This window comes from Notothenia rossii (assembly GCF_949606895.1).
Source record: "Notothenia rossii genome assembly, chromosome: 7".
Taxonomy (NCBI): domain Eukaryota; kingdom Metazoa; phylum Chordata; class Actinopteri; order Perciformes; family Nototheniidae; genus Notothenia; species Notothenia rossii.
This window is the reverse complement of record NC_136905.1, coordinates 75,664,471-75,686,275: the sequence shown is the minus strand read 5'-3', so window position 1 is coordinate 75,686,275 and position 21,805 is coordinate 75,664,471. Positions and strand designations below refer to the sequence as shown.

The 21,805-nt window shown below is 39.3% G+C and overlaps 1 protein-coding gene across 2 annotated transcripts in view; it reads right to left on the bottom strand.

Moving 5' to 3' along the window:
• kcnh5b (potassium voltage-gated channel, subfamily H (eag-related), member 5b) overlaps positions 1-21,805 on the bottom strand; it is a 142,106-nt gene that overhangs the window by 110,808 nt on the left and 9,493 nt on the right. Inside the window, exons 2-3 of one of the 2 annotated variants that reach the window (XM_079641236.1) lie at positions 8,862-8,985; positions 2,002-2,108 (exon numbers count right to left, since the gene is read on the bottom strand). In XM_079641236.1, the coding sequence (XP_079497362.1) occupies positions 2,002-2,108; positions 8,862-8,884 (130 nt within the window). In that variant the 5' untranslated portion in view covers positions 8,885-8,985. Of the gene's footprint in view, positions 1-2,001; positions 2,109-2,229; positions 2,347-8,861; positions 8,986-21,805 lie in introns of those variants that run through there. The other variant, XM_079641237.1, reaches the window with a different exon arrangement.

Sequence of the window (21,805 nt, the reverse complement as noted above, 5' to 3'; positions counted from 1 at the left end):
GTGACATTTTCTAGATTACTTTTCTTTCAAATTGTTCCCAGAATAAGCACACTGCAGACTCAAGTTGTGTTTAAAAGTGATAAGCTATTTGGAATTGTGACACAGCTTCAGTATCATCACAAATCAACTGTTAAATGACATTTGGGGACTAACATTAAATAAGATATTAGAAGTTATTTTGTAGAACAAATGCAGCCGTGCTCACAATAAAAGTAAAAGACTTCGCCTACTGTCCCCGATCATTTTTAAGAAGAACAATGTGATCCTTCTGCTCTCCTTCCTGTCCACAGCACATGACGTTGCTTAATTCTACCCTTATTATAACTGATGTGGTTTTAACAACTTAATGCTAAGGTCATCACTTTTAGGGAACTCACTGTTTCTCCTGCTCAAACTAGCCGAGATTTCCGTGACTTTATTGCCTCCTCACACACTTTTAGGAAAGTTCAACAAAGTTTCACACACCTTACGGTCATCATTTCTGTGGATACAAGTTGTTTCTAGTCAAGATCAATTTCATTTATATGCAGCCTCCATAAAGCGCTTGAGTTGTCAGCAAATTTGAGCCTTTTTAAAATGGATTCTGCCTCTTCCGCCTCACATGGTGCACTCGTAGGTGATCGCTCCAAGGAGACAAAGACCTTTGGGAATATTTTCGTCTGCACACTTTGTCCACTCTGCTCCTCACTGCTGTCTGAGCTCTCTCACACTGACCTAACGACTCTTCAAACTGAATACCTTCAACAGGTCAAGTTAAAGATATATTTCATCCATATGTTTGACTTAATATACATTTGGATTTATTAAATCATTCATATTCAGATTTTATCGTACATCCATCCATCCATTATGCGGATATTAGCAGTGGTTCCTCGAACACGAAGAGTATGGATAATAAAACATAATGGAATTTTAACATGGTGCAAAAAGTCCTTTCCAGAAAAAGTGAAATCAAAACAAAAAATGTAACTTATTAAAAAAATATATTCAAAGACTTAATAATTCCTAGTCCTGCTCAATTCAGATAGGACTGTCAACACAACATAAGCAATTCTGGAAAATTATAATGATGTGATTTCTATTGTCCACAACAACTAAAAAAGCGAAGGATTCATTAGTTGATGAACCAGCTTTAACTGAATGTTTGTCCACTTAAAGACAGCAGAAATTACGTCGAGATATCAACACCTATTTGGCAAACTTTTGAGAACATAGTTGTATATTTTCACTTTGAGCAGTAAGAGAGAAACATGATCACCCCTGTAGAGTCACATGATGTGTCCACCAGATACATTGAGTCCAATGTACACTTTTGTAAACTTTTAGTTCGATTTTTTATCCGACTATTTAGCCGCAAAATGCTCTCTAACTGGTCTCTAACTATCTGTGTCTGCTGTTTGCTGCTGAGTAGATAGTGGACGGTGGGCTTTTTAAATCAAGCTACCTGCAAATGTGAGAAATGGTGCTGATAAAAGCAGTAAATAAACCAAACACTCAAATGTGGGAAAAAAGATTTGTTCTATTTTTCAGAAAAGCAGCTCTGTAAAAAATATGTTTGAAAGAAGAGGTGAAAAAAGCCAAGGAAAACTATACCTTGGTCTCTTCTACTTCTTCAAAATAAATTTGGAGCACCAACAAGCCTCATAGTATTGTGTTAAAAAATAAATAACCTGATCAATATTACTACAGCTATGAATACAAAAGTGTGAAGGTAAACCAGACAAACAAGACAAGTGCTAAGATTGAGAAATGATTAAAAAGTGCTGTTTTAAGCTTCTGAAAAGTGATGTTTTTATGCTTTCCTGTTTTCTAAATTCTTGGAAGTTCAGTGTATTTCGGTTTTAGACTGTTAGTTTGACAAAGCAAGAAAAAGAGTAGTATTTTTTGCAATTTCCTTCGATTTTATAGATCAAATTTACAGCTAAGGTAAGCACTCAACTGAGTATTTGATAATGAAAACAATGATACATGGCTGAAGTTGTGAATGTATTGAGCACTCACTATTCTTTCTGTACAGCAGGATCTCGAAGCAGTTGGACTCATAGTTGTCGAACGTCTGTCGGACTTCGTCGATGGACTTCTTGTCCGTCAGCTCTCCGTACATAAAACTGGAAAGGGATATAGACAAAATGAGACGCAATCAATACTGAGATGACGCTTTAATCTTTGCCCTCTGTGTTACAGTAAACCCAAAGTGTTTGTAACTGCATTGTCAATCAGTTATCTTACCATGAAGCGCCCATTAAGTGTTGTGCTTGTTTTATAGAGTAAATTATTTCAGCAGCAGCATGAATCCAGTTCACAGTTAAGGATTGTGGATTGGTGCAGCCTGCATTTCCTGGCTTCGTTGTAATTATTCCTTAAAAAGGGCTGAGGACATTTTAATCAGTGCTAATATAATTAGTCTGAGTGATTAGCTGCTTTCCCAACAGCTGCAGTGTCTTCAAGGACACACACACACACACACACACACACACACACACACACACACACACACACACACACACACACACACACACACACACACACACACACACACACACACACACACACACACACACACACACACACACACACACACACACACACACACACACACACACACACACACACACACACACACACACACACACACACACACACACACCAAATATTGGGTTCATGTTTACACCTTGTGGATGTCAAACAAAACATGTTTTAAAGAATATTTTCTAGTGGATTATATATTTTTATTTTGTCATTAATAAGGAGTTTTTTCTGTAGTATAAAAGCTTATATGCATGTGTTAAACATGAATGGGAAAATCCAAACATGGCTGCCCACAGCAACATTACATCTTTCCGTGCAAATGCACGGAAGAAGACTTATATCAATTGGCCTTTTAATATGTATTGGACCTGTGAATGCTCTGGAAATGTTGTTAGTGAACTCACAAGTTAATCTTTTGTACCAAAAGTGAATTAACAGTCCCGCCACATTGTCTGAATGAGAGGTAGAAGTCACAAACAAACCACTGCACTTAAAAGGAAACATAAATGACACTAATAGAACATAATTAAAAATGTCAATAAAAAGCTTGTGTTTTCTGCCAGCTTCAATTGTGGACGAATGCTGATGATTCATAAATAAAGACACTTTGGCATCTACCCTGTTTGTTAGTAGATCGATTCGCTCAGCAAAGACTACAATAAAAGCAGAGAGAGAATAAATGAGTAAGAACGTTTAAATATCCCTCAGCTAATTTTCTTATTGATTAAGAGGAAACCCCTGGGCCCAGGAGTTCAAAACTTTTAATCTCAATCAGATCCGATCAGATTTTGAAATCCCATTTTTTGTGATCCAGGATCAGACAAGTCGGCCAGATTTTGTCCCTGGAGTTCAAAGCAATTCAGGATAGGATCAGCCTGATCCAGATTACGACTTTTCAAGATGACTAGATCCTGAATATCAGTGCTTTAATCCTAACGATCGCCATCTAGTGGACATGAAAAATAATACAAGGAAGACAAGAGACCACATCGCAGACATCTATTGTCCGCAATTACTTTTGAAAGGTGATGACAGATGGACTTTTTTTTTGTTGAAGGTATTTTTTCTTTAAATTACATTTGTGATTGACAATCTTTGTTGTGATACCTTCATGAGCATAAACATTTATGTCATCAACATTTGGTTGAAAACAGAATACGCCAACACAAATGTGACCAAAAAATGAAAAATAAAATTGATTTGCCATGAAGGCTAAACATGGTGTATTATTTCAGTTAACAAACTTTGCCATCTTATTTATATTGAAACATATTTTTAAATAAATGGTACAGTACATTTTGCTCTGGTAATCCACTGGAAATCCACCCCTCTGGTGGGATCAGGATAATCCAGTTTTTTGGGATTAAACTGATCCCAATCCTGTGTTGTCGGTTTGGACTACCCGTTTTGAAGATTTGATCCAGATTAAAGCTTGGATTGGATTTCCTGATCTGGTCGGATATCAAAGTGATCCTAATCCTGTTTTTTGGTTTTGAACTCCCCAAAATCCAAATCTGATCTGATCAGATAGGGATTAAAAGTTTTGAACTCCTGGGCCCTGGTGATGATGAAACTAGAATGATATAGAGTGGCGAAGTCACGAAAAATTATGCATTGAAGTCAATGAAGAGAGAAAACTTATCTTTCGATCCCGTTTGAATTGTGCCATGAATTACAATTATGATGTTTTTCAATCTTAAAAAATAATTTCCATGTCAAAAAAGTCACAGTTTGTCGTAAAACTGTTGAAATATAAAACTATGAAAAATACTCAACTAGAAAGACTACAAATCCCAGAATCGCGTAAGTGATGTCATAAATGTTTTCCTCCACTAAGAGATAGCTAAGATCAGCGCTATATAGATATAACCTATCTATATGGCGCTGGCTATGATAAGATAACTTTAACAAGATGCCTGTGTGCTTATTACCAGGTTGTTATCATACCAGCAATGGGTCTTGCTCGTTCTTTCACTTCCCGTCTGATGAAAGGACCAGGAGTGGCTGGATCAAGTTAGCTACCTAGCTAGTAGCTAACACGTTAGTTAGCATTACAGCCTTGTCATTTGTATTAGCCTTAACATGAAGTAACATTAGTAACATAAGAGTAGTAGTCATATTTCGTGAACCCTTTGAAGAGTACTGTCACACCGGTGTGATCATTCTATAATACACAATTTAAGCCCGGGGGAGAAATGCTAACGCTAAATTAGCATCTGCGATCTTTTCTACTTCACGCTATCAGCACAAATGGTTGACATTAAACATTAAAAAAAGACCAGGCAGTTCAGAGAGAATCAAAGGAAGGCAGGCAGCTTTGCATGACATTCTTCTGGACGTGTTTCATTGTGGTGATAGTGAGGGTAGTCAATAGGGTGGCCATTTCCATAACACCAAAAAGGAGGACACTTTGGGATTATCTTTTAGTTTTTATCCTGGCTTCACTGAATCCTTCACACTCAAAACACAATAAGACTCTAGTGTACTAACCACAAGTTGAATGTCTATTTACGATACTTTTGCCCTTTCCTGGCTGCTTCCAAGAGTTTTTTATTTGTAAGGAGTCTCTGGTACATGTCTGTGCACTCAAATTTGAAGTTGACACAAATGTGCAGCTCTGCCTTGACACTGTCCACATCCAGACGATTTCTCTCATTTCTCCATGCTGAGGTCATCATTGAGAACACACGTTCTGTATGTGCATTGCTACATGGGATGGAGAAGATGTAGGCGCTGATCTTCCTCAGATTCACAAGTGGGACTTCTGCTTTGGAAAACAGTTTCAGATACCGCTCCTCACTGTGGCATCCTTCCATTTCTGAAGAGCTGAGAATAGCTTCCACCATGCCATATTCCTCATAGAGTCCATCCATGTCAATGTCTTTCAGGCTGCAGGCTTGGACTGCATCACTGTATTCTCCATAGGACACAGCAGTTGTGAGGCCAAGCTTTGACACTTTACTATGAAGGCTGTTCTCAGAGAAGTCATACCTTTCACTCACGTATTTCTTGGCTCTTTCATAGAAAACAAGAAAATCAGCCTCACATTTCTTAGCCAGATCAGGGGTTAGCTGCTTGAGTTTGTTGTTCACAGCAAAGCCAAAAAATGTGTCCTTTAACCTTCTCTCAAGTTTCCCTTTCAGTTCAGTGATTACCTTAAACAGAGAGGTTATGCTGAATGATTTGGCCTCGAGTGCTTCAATGCAGTCTGAAAACACTTTCAGAATGTGACTGAGGAAGAGAAAATACATCTCAGATACTTCGTTGCCATCCTCTCCAAAGCATTTCCACAAAATCTTGGAGCATTCCTCCTCACCTAGACTCTGAAAGTAGCTGGTCAGGGGTCTCCAACACTTCAGGATTCTGTCAATAGATGGCAGCAGAGACAACCATCGCGTGACAACGTGCCGCAGCAGATTGCATTCCTCCACTTCCACAAACTCGCAGAATTCCTTCAACTGCGCCGTTCTGCTAGCTGAGATGCTAAAATGGCTATACACCTTAAGCACAACATTTTCAATGTCAATATCCAAGTTGCTTGCTGCATATCTTGTTGCATTGTGCAGAATATGGGCTAAACAGTTTGCAGCGAGCACGTCTTTTTGAGCCTGTTTCAGTTTCTGATAAACACTGTTGTGTTTTCCATAGTTAACGCTGGCGTTGTCTGCTGCATATGCTGACATTTTTTTCACATCTAGTCCAGACATCTCCAGTTTAGATAGCAACTGATTTGTTATAGCTTCCGACTTTTCGTTGCTATCACTGTAAAAATCCAACAGTGCATGTTGCACGCCCTTCTCAAAGTGAAAATATCTCAGTACAATGGGGAAACACTTGATCGTACCTTTGTTTGATGCATCACTTGCCACTGAATAATGCAGTTCATTTTCTTTTATGTAATCCACATGCGTCTGGACAGAGTAGGGTGCTAGGATATTTTCGCACAAAGCTTTGGCTTTTGTTTTTCCACAGGTCATCCCTTTTGCTATTGATGAGTCGTTGTAGATTGTCCGATCAACTTTTATTCCACAGTCTACACTCCTGTATGACTGGTGATGCTTGACGGCATGATAAACTTTACAAAGTTCTGCTGCGGAGATTTTGTCATCTTGAGGCGATGAAGCTTCACGGAAAAACGATAAAAGTGAAGAGGCACCTGCGCTTTGATCGTTGCTTTTGTGCTTATCTGTGTTAGCATGTCTGTCGACAGCACCTTTTCCTTTGCTACTTACGTCCACATCGCAACGACACAACGTGCAAAAAGCATGGAAGTCGTCCTTTCGGCTTTTTGTGAGGAATCCATGCTCTTTCGACCATTCAGGATTAAATGAAGTCTTTCGTTTCGGCATTTCTGCGGTTTAACCTACCGCTAACTAGGCGGAGTTGGCTCATGAGCTAGTCTGCTAGCGCTAACGTCACTCTGTGCCACAGTGCCATGCCGTGAACGTGACGTCAAGAAGCACATGGCTAATTGTTTACGTTTATTAACCAATGAAATACAAGATATTTATTTGACATCACATTCAGCCAATAATTTGTAAGACCACAAGTCTTACAGGGATATATACTTACACATAACTTATTTTTTGTATTTCTTTGTATAATTGTCTATTTTTTTTTTATACCCTAAAAGTATAAAATGGGGATCACCTCAAAAGGAGGACAAATGAGCGTCCGGCTCAAGGCTGCGCCGGCAGACGGACACAGACATTGAAAACCGGACTGTCCGACCTAAAACCGGACGGATGGCCACCCTAGTAGTCAATCCTTTTGTTGAAAAGACAGTAGTGACGGCCATCTTGGTGACGTGTGTTGTAGTTCATTGAGCGTTTCACACAAACAAATGTGTTACTTCACAGTTTTACGACACATTTTTTTTTTTTTTTACTTGCAAAATTATCTTTTAAATTGACAAACATCATATGTTTAATTCGAGGCACAATTCAAACGGGATCGAAAGATAATCTTTCTCTCTCCCTTGACTTAATAATTAATACTTTTTCCGAAATAAGGTCCCATGGAGGTCCCCCGGAAGGGGAGGGACTTCGCCACTCTATAGACATTTCATTCCACATTAACACTTCAAAATATAAACGATACAGTTTAATGGAAATTTGGGGATTTTGGGACACAAAGCAAGAAGCTCTTTAATAACTATCAGCTTCTTCCTGTAGTGTTTAAATAGTTAAATGGTCCCTTGTTCAATTTCAAATGTAGGGGTCAGGTTTCAGGTTTTTCCCTGAAACACTTGACTTTATAGAGGTCTAAAGAGGTACAACTCTGCAACCGTTGATAAATTATGAATCCTTAATGAGTCTGCACCAATGTCACAAAGTCATACAATTGTATTGCAGGACAAAAATGACCCCCCCCCCCCCCCCCCCCCGAAAAAAATGTCACTGGATCCCATTAAGGAGCCTCCAGCTTGCATCATGTTGGCAGCAGACCGTGAGTTGGAGCCCTCTGTGACTCTTCAGTGTCTGAGAGCTGTCCAGAGCATCTCACTGCTCTCACTCGGAGTCTTAAGGAGCCTTTTTAGCCACTGACTAGTCCAGGCTCTCATCCCAGGTCAGATGTGAGAGACACCGGTGGATGGGAGTCATCCTTTGGAGTCGTATTTTTAAAAAAAAGTCCTGACTGACAGGCGAGAACGACACCATCCTCAAACTGGACCAGGAAGAAATTGGATCCATTTCCGACACCAACACAGCGGTGTGCCATCTTTTTTTTTGATCTCCTCGTCTTTACAGTGTGACTTTCTGAGCATCACTCGTCTTTTGCATGATATAGGAGTATAGAGATCAAGACATGAAACACTAAATATCCTGTAAACTGCTCTCCAGTGCGATGATTTTAATGATCACGACAGAAGCAGGAAGGTACAAGAGGTCGTCACTTGTCTTTTCACTCTCCCTTTCTCACACACTAATTGAATAATGGATGAAACTGAATACAGAATTAACTTTCAGGGATTTCTGCATGATAAATGGAGCACTTTTTAAAAAGGACACTTTGTCACAGTGCTGTTTTAACTTAATAGGAAGCTGGTGCTGTAAAGATATATTGGTTCTTATTAGTTCCACTTTACATGAAGAATTAAAACCATTAAGAAAATAAAACACCCAGGGGTTACAGGAGACATATAGATTCATTAAAAGAGTGAATGCTAATGTAAAGTAATTATACACATGAACATGTTTGCATTAGAAGAAAGCTACAACACTTATCGCTCCATTAGCACACTAATTATCATTACTTTGCATTAAACAACTAAAGCTATGCACGTTTACACTGCTTTATAAAAACACAACACAACCAGATAAATGTTTTACCTGCATGTGCTGCTCTTCTGCATGACTTCAGCCCTGTGGAAGCCAGACAGCTTGCAGAATCCGTCATTGCTGTAAACTACGGGCCACTCCACGATCTGCGCGTTTCCCAGGAGGAAGCTGGTCTCTGGAAGACGGACAGCACAGAGAACGCGTCAGCATCAGATAAACACATAAAAGGCTGCAAAGCTTCTAAACCTCTTGAGAAGATTGTACATGGATTTGTTATGTCAGATCAAAATATAATATACAATATGATTTGAAATGAAAGAAAAGGGACAACCAAAGCAACACATCTTTGGTCTTAGGCATTTTAACACTCGTTATACTTGTCTCTACTCTAGAGCCATTAGGAAACAAAGAGTTATGATCACACCGACAAGAAGTTATGATGTAATACTGGTTGATTTTACAATCCGTTGCACCGAAACTTAGATTTAAACTCGGTTTAATCAAAGAAACATCTCTTTGAGTCCTGGTTTAGTCCTTGTTTTAAACTTACACCAACTTTAAACCCTGATCAATATAAACTCTCTATTGATGTGGCTTTAAAGTTGATAATAATTCGTCCTATAGAGCATTTTTTAAGTAATATTCAAATTCAAGTTCTGCCAGATTTAAGTTTGGCATCACAGATGCCATTAAATCTAAATCTGCAGTGTCAGCCATGTTTGTTACAGGCTGTTTAAAGCCCCGCCTTCTCAAAGCAAAAGCCCTCTGTCCTCTTTTCTTGCTACTCTACCTTCTCATGGGTTTATTTTATCTTCTATTGAAAACTAAAGGAATATTCAGAAAGTATCAGAAAGTATTTTGAAGTAAAAGACCTCACTTTAAATCGTATTTTAAAAGAGATGCTTTATTCTTATTATCTCACTGAGAGACACATCCCTCAGTTGTGTCTCAAAGTCAAGTCAAAGTCAACTTTAATGTCAATCTTACTCAGTTTGTGTTTACAGAGATCGAAATGACGTTTCCAACAATCCCGAATGTAAAATTATACAGAATACAGATATGTATATCCTATATACACAATCAACAGACACATTTACACATATGCACACATTAAGATTACAAAAACACAACAATCAATATATACAAAATAACAGATGAATTGACTGATGACCGTTATAATGTAGAGAAAATAGTTCAAAAAAGGTGCCTTAGTAAGATGTGGTAGTGGTGTTGTCAGGTTTTTTTGTCAATTGAATTGTGAATCACCATTAGGTGGATGAAAATGTCCAAAACTGTGGTCAAATCATACTAACCTGATCTTATACTTGTATTTATTGACCGAGAATTAGCATAAGTTCAAGTAGCAAAAACAATCTTCAGGCTGAAGCTGAAATACTGTATAAACTGTGAGGACGGAAATTATATTAGGCATCTCCGACCTATAGCCTATGCAAAGGTATTCAGCAACATTTAACATAAACCTGCCACGCCTCTTGCCTGACGGTGGCTACAGTGAAGAAACATCTCCAGTGGAAAAATAACCACCAGCTCATTTATAATCACATGGATATTAATTATAAATGTGATGTTCTTATATGTTGTATGTCAGGGACTACGGATGGAAATGAGCTCAAAGCTAAAATCTGGCATATTTACACTTGAAGCATTATTTGTCTAAAGTGTTCATTAATGTGCATTGTCCCTATGCAAATACTCGATTAAATGAAATGAAATGATATATTCTGCATGGCGTTAGCTTGGTCACCAGGGAGGACAATACAGGCGGGTGTAACTGTTTAACATTTCACATTTCATAAGCTATAGGCTACGTTTCAGTGTTGTAAAGTATGCAATATGACTTCAGATGGATGAAAATCAATCTACAGAGACTTAGATTTTTTTTGCATGAGTTTGGTAATCTATCACAGCGAACCCCTGGGTCATCTTCTTATTGCTTTCGAGATGAAAATATAAGTGAACACACTAGTTTCACAGCAAAACTGGATTCACACGACTGCAATAACTGTGATGGATGTTTCCAAGCAAAAATAAGGGGAATAATTTAACTATTTTGTCTTTGTGGGCTTGTATAAAAAATGTTTTTAAGTGATTTCAGCGATTAACTTAGGGTATACAAATAATGCTGCAGCAAATGTATGAAAAAACAAGTAATGTTTTTTAATTCCCCATAATCACTACGACCACATTTACATTATTTAATTACTCTACATTTTCTGTGAAAATTATCTCCTTATAAAATGGCGTAAAATAGACTTTTAAAAAAGGTATTTTGTTTAAAAAAAGATCATAACCAGCTAAATCTAAAATGTATTCCATGCAGGTTAACTCTTCTTCATGTCCGTAAACCCCCAAATTGCCAGTTATGATACTTACAAAAGCACTTTAATGGGAGATACAGCCCTGAGTACAATGTTATGACGATGGCCCAAGCATACAAAAATGGGATCAAGGCTGTTATAAACCAAAATACGAAGCTTTTTCAAAGTGTGCACTTCCAATTACTCAAAAACTCTCCATTCGGTGCGTTTAAGGACACTCCACATTCAAGTTGAGACTCAGCTGCTGTGTAATCAAACCCCAGGAGACTTTAGCAACAGACTATGAAGTGACACATGTTGTCCTTGAATGAGCAACAAGTAGACCCAAAGGAAAACAATACAATAAACATGTTGACAACAATTATATGAGTTTCCAAGTTTTGTTCCAGGAATGATCTGCAGGTAAGAGTTTCTCCCCAAAAACATATAAGACTTTTAAAATCACTTCCTGTTCCAGCTATATCACTGCACATTGATAACACGTCAATCAACCATAAAGAAACTCAAATCAAGAGTCCTGTAAGTGTTTGAGCCTCTAATAGGCCAAATAAGAATTGGTTTCAAAATAAGCCAAAACTTTGTAAGTGCTGCCCACAGGAGTATATAACAAAGTATACCAGTGTGTAATTAATTAACTAAAACTGCAGATATTTTCTTTAACACGAGCCAAATCTGCTGTACTGTTAACTTTGGCAGGTAATAATTCACTACTAAGAGTCTCTTCTTTCCAAAAACTGATTGGCTGAGTTAATTTTGGGGTGAAAAAAATGGGATGAAACCGCTCTTTAAATGTGTGCATGCCCAGAAACATTACAAGCATGCAGTGTTTCCCACAATATGTGTTTAAAGCAGGGATGAAAAACCTGTGAAACAGCATTTGAACTCAGAAAATACACTAAAATCCCTGCAGAGAAACACAGACGCAGGAATGAATGACGATGTGTCAGCAGCTCCGTCAGGCAGGTTTTACAGACCGGAGAGTAAAACTCTCCAACAGCATCTGATTGATTTTACTAGGCAGTCATCTGAGGCTATAACAAGATAGTAACTCCAATGAAAATGTCCAAACCTCACAGGTATGATTCCTAATAAAGCAACCAATTAGTTCTATAAATCCGTCAAAACTCCCCCAATCATCATGTGACATAACGGGAAAACTAACATGGTATTTTAGAGCAAGCAAGCGGTGACCTTTTATAAAGTTGATTAACCGCATGAAGGTGTAAGAAGAGGACAACAGGATCACACTGAAAAACTGCAGAAGAAGAGACTGGTTTACTTTATTGTCTGGATTTTTTTTTTTTTAAATCAGTATTTTAAACAAACTTCTCCTGGTTTTAATGTCTCCATGCATTCACAAGTTTTTGTCTTTCCTGCCACTAGGAAACTTTGTTTACTGCATTTAAAGGGGGCCAGCCAATTAGTTGATGTACAGAAAACGAATCAGAAAATAGTTTCATTGTCAGTTCATTTTTGGAGAAATGGTAAAGCAAAAATTTCAAATATTAAAGAGGAATAACGTCTCAGTTGTAGCAGCTTTTGCACAGTTTCTTTGACAAAGCAAGCGGTTTTAACTCCTAGAACAGCTTTTTCCACTATTTTCTGACCAAATGATTGATTGCCAATTACTTGAGACAATTCTCTGGAGATTAACCAAAATTGAAAGCAAACAGCCCTGAGTACACTTCAGTGAATCAAACAAAGTCTGCCTTAGTCTGATTAAAGTTGAGCAGGCCCTGGCAGTGTGTTCAAAATGTCCTAAATTGGCCACCGTACACAGGATAAACCCTTTAGACTTAGATTACAATATGGTCTCTTGTTCCACCCACAGGGCCGACTTTACCTTCCTAGTATTTAATTCCTCTTTTTATGTTGAAAACCTGATTACTCTATCTTGATGTGAAATATTGCTTTCTGATTCAGACAAGTGCACTGTATTGTGGGTAAGATGTGAAAGGGTCACACCTTTTTAAGCAGAACCATCCAGAACAAAAGTAGCTTCATCTGTTCTCCACCTCTCTTTCCAAACAATTAGTTATGTGATATTTCAGAACAAAAAGGAACTATCGCTTCTTAAATGTATCACTGTCTTGTTTTAAGTGTAAAAAGCTGCCGACCGCAGCTTCTCGTTTGCCCTTTGGTATTAAAGAGCTGACTAAGACTTAATTTTCTTGACCTTTTCCTGATCTCCTCTTTTATCACAACCAATTTCTTGGCTGAGCCAAAGTGCGACCAATCCGGCTGCCTGGAGAAAAGTGAAGAAGCTTCTGGAACAATGTTCGAAAACATCATCAGGAGACTGATATCCATACTATAACTGGACTGTTTCGTGCTAAAAAGGGGGTGTTTAGTGTTCATTACACCATTATGGGTTAATCTGGACCAGCCTGCAACTATGACATGTGTTACTTGCATGTTCAAAGCAACTATTTAAATCAAACATTTGTGCATCTTAAAGACTGTTTTTTTTTTTGTGCTCTCTATTTGTGTCTTTACTTGTTTTGATGTTTATTAACAAGCATCTTTCTCCTGCGTACTTGGTATAAATTTGATTTAGAAATAACCAATAACACTTTGTTGCAGCCCTTTATATACAGTAACAGGCAAAGAAACGTGCAATCCTATAGCGATAAACTCCATGTGGTCCATGTTACATAATAGGTCCCAAGAATCCCAAACTCGAAAAGCTGCAGCATCTGATCCGAGAGAACTGAAAAGTCTAATAAAGGTCTCACACCTTTCCATGGTATTGCTTGAGTGACTTAATAAAAAAGAAACCAACTGCTGCTGAAACTCCCAATAGATCCAGATAACATTCGGAAGCACAGACAATAACAGAAACACTTCCCTCCATCCACAACCCTGAGTTTCATTCCAGTCAATTACGCTGCTGACTTTTCTGGGAAGATAAAGAAGAAATCAATCTAATCAGAGGAGAGCCTATTTCTCAGACCGGTGCCAAGTCCTACATGCGCACTTAATAACGCAGATACAAATATTCAGTACTCTCATAAAACAAAAATGGACCTGAGTAATACTGAACACATTAAGATAATGAATAAAATGAACCGCTATTTAATTATTTACCCCAGTGGATCACCAATTTAGCTCACTTTGTTCACGTAAACACAATGCAGCTGTATTACATAATGACGGAGCTCACAATAAGGTTTATTATCAAAACTTGACTCCCTTCTGGAGACACCTTGTGATAAATAACAAATATAAGAAAGAGCCTGAACGATTTGATTGTTCATTTATAATCAGATGGTTCCAACGTGTTGTCTGAGCACTATTCACTACTAGTCAATATGTATTATGACATATGAGCAAGTTAATGGGGAAAATAAACTTGTAATCTTCTTAAAAATCCTAACCCTTTTTTTTTCAACTCACTTGATCTGAAGACATAATTGGATCTCGTAAAGACAAACAAAATGATGAGGTGGGAAATACAACGGTGCGTAAACTGTGACTCCCAGTGAGCATTTTGCGGGTATGAATAAAATGTTATCCAATTTTCCTCAAGACTGCAACACACGGTGGTCCCAGTGCAAAAAAGATCCATCAACGTAACTTAGACGAGTTTAAAGTAACTTATGATGATGTATAACACCATCACGAAGCCTTACCAAGGGGGTAAACTCCATCACAACAGAATAAATGCGGGTATAAAGTGAGATTTGGGGGGCCGTTTCCTCCACCAAAGCTCCTGGTATAAAAACACTGTATTCCAGCAGAGTACGGGTCCAAACCGGATGGAAATCAACCCCAAAACAAGCCTCGCTCCGGCGCGCAGACTCACCACTTGATCGCCGGACGATGTTCTCCAGGAAAGTGTTCTGCGGTGCCACCAGCCCTCTCTTTCCCCCGGGCATCCTGCTGCGGGCGGACCTGGAGCGGCTCAGGGTGTGTGTTGCTGTATGTGCTGCTCGGAGGTCGGTACTGTCGCTGGCACTGTGTCGGACCGATGGAGAAGCTCATTGTAACCGCGCGCTCTAGCTGCTCGGGGCGCACTGAGCGCGAGGAGGCTGATCCCCGCTGCCTGACCGGAGCGCGAGGACGCATGCGTGACTGCTGCTGCTCGGGGCTCGGTGCTCAAGACAATTATGATATGTACAGTATAATGTTTGTGTAATGAATCACATGTGGATGAAATATAGCACGACGTATCGAGTTAAGACATTAGTCCGCATGTTCCGCAGATCTTGCAAAAATAGTTGATAAGAGTGCATTTTTTAATTAAAGAAGGGATGCAACAGCTCAGACACTTCACAGATATGCATTGTTTTTCATGATTAGTTAAAAAGGGAGAGAAACAGCATCTTCAGTCTGAGTTAAGACATTAGTCAGCATGTTTTAACAAGACGAATATATAATTATAATATTTGTACCCATCATTTTTGCTCATTTGTTCGATGTTTTTACATTTTCTATTTGTTGTAATAGCGAGTTTAACATGGTACCACTTTCTTAATAATATCGATAATGCATTAGCATACATATATCCCTTAGCACCCTGAAAGTCGTTTTTTTCCCATTAGGAAAGGCACCATCGTCAAAGAAAACAAGGCACAGTGCAGCAGATTGAGCAACCATGAAGTGACTAGTAACAACGTGTTGTGTTACAGTGAACAGTGTGTCCCTCCGCGGGACTCTCTTTGGATGCTCATTATCTTTTACAAAAGGTTAACAGGGCCCCGAGGAGCCATAAGGCCCCGACAGGAGCGACAGAGAGCAGAACTTCATGTCTGCTCTGTCTGTCTGTCAACCCAACACCATCAGTGTACTGCAGCCTACTTATCAGAAAGGAAAGCTGCACTGAGGATGCCTCAGTATTGACTGGGGGAATATAAAGGCTCTAGCTTTAAATAGTATCATATGGATTTAAGTATAATTTCCTTTTTATCATGTCCTGTTATGAGTCGAGCTCAGGATTCAATAATAAATGATGCAAACATCCCATAAATAAAATATCTGTTGCTATAACTTGAAGGATTTTAAGTGAGAAAAAAAGGAATTATTTCAATAAAAATATAGAATAATCTGGGACAATAGATTTACAATTGGTGATATATTTATTTATTATTTCCTATCACTTCAATAATCTGGTGACTCTCCGAGGGCTCCCAATCCCTAATCAATACAAACTGAGAATATTAATTTCTTAAGAAGCACTATAAGAAAATATAAAAAGGTGGTTAAAACACCATGACTTTCACAATCAATAACCTAAAGAGGCCCTGCTATGATGCTGTGGTTTTCTCTTTCCTGTAGTGTGCTCTATAGGTTGTTGTGCATGTGAAATGGTCTGCAAAGGCTGAAATCCCAAAGTTCCCTCCAGAGGGAGTTTCTTTCCCATTAATTGAACCAGAGAATTCTAGTTTACCACGATGAGACATGCATTCATATTATGAATCCTGCAGCGGTTAGTTGTTGGACTGTATCTCAAAGGTTAACTGACAAATCTCTCATCTACACTTCTGCACCTGTTAACACCTGCTGATTGACACTGTCAAGCAATTTGTCTAAATCCCCTCCGAGGAGACATTAACAGCATTGTGTGTTTAGCAAACCTACACGTCTGAAAACTCTCCCTTGGGACCCCCTAATTGGCCCACTTGCATCATGGGGTATCAAACATATGTGACAGCACAGGTTAGACAGCTGCCATTTGATGGAACAGCATCAGCTCTGCAGACGAGCCTCTTCCTCACACACCTGCAAACACACATTTAGTGCACGTGTATTGCTGTCTCAAGTCTCGCATGTATGGAGGTTCACTGGTGACAAAACTGATGTTAGAGAGGACTTGATACTGCATTAGTTGTCTTTAAAGTGATTGCATAAAACGAGGATAGATAGATAATTTGGCTTATAAGAGTGGGTATTACTTCCAGCTATGAGACATAAGTAACTAATATAATTCTCAAACCACAATATATCTGTAGGAGCCACTTAGACACATAGTTTTGGCAAGACAGATTGCATATTAATTTGAAACCATAACTTTTGTATAGTTTTTTATTGTTATTGGATTTAGTTTATGTTGTGTAACAGGACTGGGCAGATAAAGAGAAAAGTGGTAGTGCAGCAATCACGACAGAGGCAGTGTTTAAATCCAAAAAAAGGCTTTATTGCTATCAAAAATACCTTCCATTAAACAAAGGCTAACGTAGCCGGGACGCTAACCGACTTACCAAAACGTTTCCTCACGCTGGGAGCCTCCTGCTCCCTCCATGTGCCACACACAACTGAGCAACTCTGTGTGCTTTGTCTCCCTTGAGGGAGTGATTAGCACCAGGTGTGAGGTCTCCACACCTGCTCCCAATACTGCTAATTGGAAGGGGGTGGAGCCACCTATTGGGAATGTAGGTGCCTCCCACTACTCTGCCTCTCAGCCCCTTACAGTTGCGTTGTTGTTTACAAAAGGTGATAGTGCTTCAACGCAGCTTTTAGTGTGCATGTCCAACAGTTTAAAACTGTGTTACCCCAGTAAGATGGTGTAGCCAAATAATATCATTGAAGTATCACTCTCAACTTTAAGGCCTCACAGGTGTCTAAAAGGCTTGTGATCAGTTTGGACTCCAGCAGTCATAAACAGCACCTGCTTTGTTGTTAGCTAATTGAATGGGTAAAAGAGACACGCTATAAGATTCTCCTGACAAGCAGACTGATTTAATGATATGCATAGTTTTCTCATTGATACACGTCCATAAAGAGCGTTTGGATTGATGTCTGTGAATGAAAATGAAGAGTCAGAGTTGGTGTGTGTGTGTGTGTGTGTCTTTGTACTATCGGCAACCTGGATCTTATCTTGCTCATTTAAAACAGCTGAATATGTGTCAATCTATAAGTCTAATGTTTTTCTTGAACGTCAATCTTTCATGCAAGGTACTATTGTAGTGTTGTCTCTGCACTTCCATCAATCAATGTTGTATTGTTTTTCACATTAATGTCAATCGATAAATGTCCAAATATGGAGGCTTCTCGTCTCCAAACAGATTCAATGGAACTCTTTCCAAAGACAGAGTTGATAAATAAGAGAGTTTGATAGAGCATGGTGTTTTTACTTTGATTTACATCCCTTTTCAACCCCCAGACATACAGACACTTAGAGTACTATTACAGACAACACAGCTTGAGTATCACTACATTATCAGAAAGGACATTATTTAAAAAGTCAAGAATTTTTTTGTAAAGTCAAACTAGTTCAAAAGTTTAAAAGGTGCTTGCAAAAGGGTTGTTTTAGGGTTACTACTACTTTAGCACGAAAAGATTTGTTAGTAGTCATCATTAGATTTAGGTTATGAATGCATTACCATTGGTTTTCCCTTGTGTCCTGAGAGCAAGGATTTCCCAGATGTAGAGATACTGTGTGCGTGTTAGTGTGGTATAGGAAACGTTTTTCAACCGATACAACCAGAAAACGAGCCTCATCACTTGAGGACAGTTTCATGTGTTCAGGTCCATTACACAGGATGTGCAGAGGCTGTGTTTGCTTTTTAAATTAAAGAATGTGGTTGCAACGCAAAGCAACATCACAGACTAGAGAGAATGTTATTTTGTTTTAAGTCTTCCTTGAAAAACTACAGTAAAAATCGGTGTGTTAATGATCCCGATAGTGTAAACACAGATTTGTGCATTTCTCGCTAAAAAGGCTGCATGTATCGGAGTGGCTGCGTTGGAGAGGAAGGATACTCTCCACGGGAATCTGATGAATGTAATCACTGTAATTCCACCGCATCACTAACCCCTAATTATGCCCAATCAGCATTTGGCGGGCTGGCATTGTTCATGTGGAACAGGAGCTCACGACTACCAGCCTCAAAGCGAGCAGCAGGCCATCCGACCAGTCCGACAAATGTGTTTGTAGATGCAACGACTCCAAAGAGACGTGTGCAAATCACCTCATCAACAGAACACAATGTTCAGCGCCTAACGAGCACAGAGACAACAGTTTGAATAGAGGAATTTCTGTTTAAGCAGCTCTAAATCTCGGTATCGTTTTTTACAAATGCACGTCACCTGGTGGGGATTAAAGGCAGCACATGGATGCCTCTTTTGGGGAGGGCAAGTGGGAAGAGAAAGGGATGGAGGTATCACGTTGATCAATGAACCGCCTGCACATCTGGAGTGAGAGATAGCTGCATCCCTGTATTGATCTCTGGATTAATTAGTCCAGCTTCAACCGGTGCTTCCTGTCTTTTTAGCAGCCTTATAAAAGATAAGGAGATCCAATATCAAAGTGCTATCCCCCGATACCGACCTTTAACCTGAAGTGAGGCTCGAGCAAAGCAGATGGACTTGATGGTAAATTAGGTTTGTCTACAATGGACGTGTCTCAATTGTACCACCATTCTGCTGTGTCAGGGGACCAGCTTAATTGCTGCATTGGTCAATAGAAACAGCTCCAATACACAAATTGAGTTCATCATAACTGTGTTTTATAGGTTGCATCTGACACATTTCCATTACGGTTCTAGATCTGCAGTCACAAGGGAGGTTTGTCAATCCAAAGAGGACAAGAGGAGGGAGCTACAACTGAACAGCAGACAAGACATTGTTAAGTTATCCAAATGGTACAGATACTTTGAATGAAATGAAATCCCAATGTGAAAGGGTTAAACTAACACCCAAACCAACGAAGCAGTGCTTGCGTAATGTCAATAACAAGATAGCCACACCCTAAACTAGATGATTAACTGGTTTATCGTCTATTTTACTTCTAAATCATTCATAAAATTCCCATCATGGTGTAGTAAAAAAAAGACTACTAGTCTCTTGAGACAAGGGAAGTAACATTTTGTTGTGATAAGAAATCAAGTTGGAAGTAGGGTCATTTTCTCAGACTTCTATCAAATCTGACTGGATTTCTAGGAATATGGCTCTCATAGAAAAACTAATGGCTCCACGGTGGCGTCCCTTTAAAGCTATAGGAACACCTCTTTAAGACCCGGAGTACAGTCTGCCATTGTATAAATTATCTTTAGTGATGAACATTAGGGAGCTAATAGGGAGACTAAGCCTGAACCTAGATAGCCATGTGGAGTAACCTGGTGGGCGCATTAACAATTTGTGGCATCTAGCTCCTCCGCTGCACTTTAATTGCAGACTTCTTTCAGAAACACAAATAAATAAATGTTTATTATCTTGCAGGCGGACAGAGTGGAAGCGTTGGGAGGAGTTGCCCGAGCTAAACCTGCCTGTGAAAATTTTGTCTCCCTGTTGTTGCTAATTAACGCCGTGATGCTCCTTCTGCAGCTCGTGTCTCTCTCTGAATCCCTTTTCCTCCGTCTGAATGGGCTTATTTTAGAGCAGTGCCTCTGTAGTTTTAAGTAAATCATTCCCTTCTTTATCTTGGGTACGCAGTCACAGTTGCAGTGGCATAAAGACACACAGGATATATCGGCCTCGGGAGCGGGAAGAAGAAGCCCGACTCTACTCCCTCATGCTCAAAATATGGCACCAAATGTAATGTGTGAAAAACCCATCGTGCTTACTAAACCAGAAACAAGCCATATCATTTAGTGTGCCTAGAACTTGGCTTTTTTATATTTGTACTAAAACGGGCTCAGAAACCATTGAACATGCACCCACCACAATAATGATGGAACGCTGCAACAAAAAAACGAAATCCTCGAGGCAAAAAATCGGTCCATCTGTCTCCAAGTTATTAAACTCAGAAAAAAAAGATTTCTTAACCACTAACTTAATTGTATTAAAATGACTTCTAAAACAGGACAGATGCTTACTTTTACTGTGACATGTCTCCATGCTCTTTATTTGTCTCATACTGTGCTGCAGCACCCCTTTTCACCCTCTGTCTGAAACCAGAGCCCAGTCTGCTGTGATTGGTCAGCTGGCCAGCTCTGTTGTGATTGGTCAGCCGCTTAGAGAGGTTCCGCCCCTTAGCCTATCACGTAAAATGTGTTGGAGTGCAAGCCAATAATAGCGCAAGCGTTACATAGTGATGTCACTGTGTTATAGCAGGAAACAAAAGAGTCCCATGAAGGAGTTTCAGGAAGGGAGGGGGGAGTTTTCGGAGGGAACTTTGAACGGAAAACCCCAAAAAGTATAATGGGGCCCTTAAAAATATAGTTCCGGCCTCATCTAACACAAGTGCACCTGTAAAGCAGAATCAAAACGTACTCCTCACAGCACAAAAGTAAAACATTATTCTTCACCAGCAGACAGAAAAGCTCAGACAACCACATCAACTACAATAATAACACTATGAAAAAACAAACTGACGTGTTCAGAGGCATGCACCTTTCCATGTGCATAAATACACCATGTATGGGTCAAGAGGTTTGTGTTGGTTTTATTCCAATTACAAATGGTGAGAAGAAATCCAACTATTTTTGGAGACTTTGTAAACCTTCTGGCCTGCATTGGTAGTCAGGGAGACGGAGCGTCTGTACGAGGTCTTCTTCCATGATCTGACAGACTGTTTCGCAGCGTGGTGCATTAAGTCCTGTTAAATATTTAGCTGTGCTGTCTTGAAACAGGCAAATTGGATGTTTGGAGTCCTTTGTGGATTTCCCACGTCTTGTGGCCTCAAAGCTTTTCCTTTCGAATAAACTAGCCAAGCTCTGTCAGAGCATCTGCTACATTTACTGGGATTAATTAACTCCGCAGAAGCATCCAAAATGA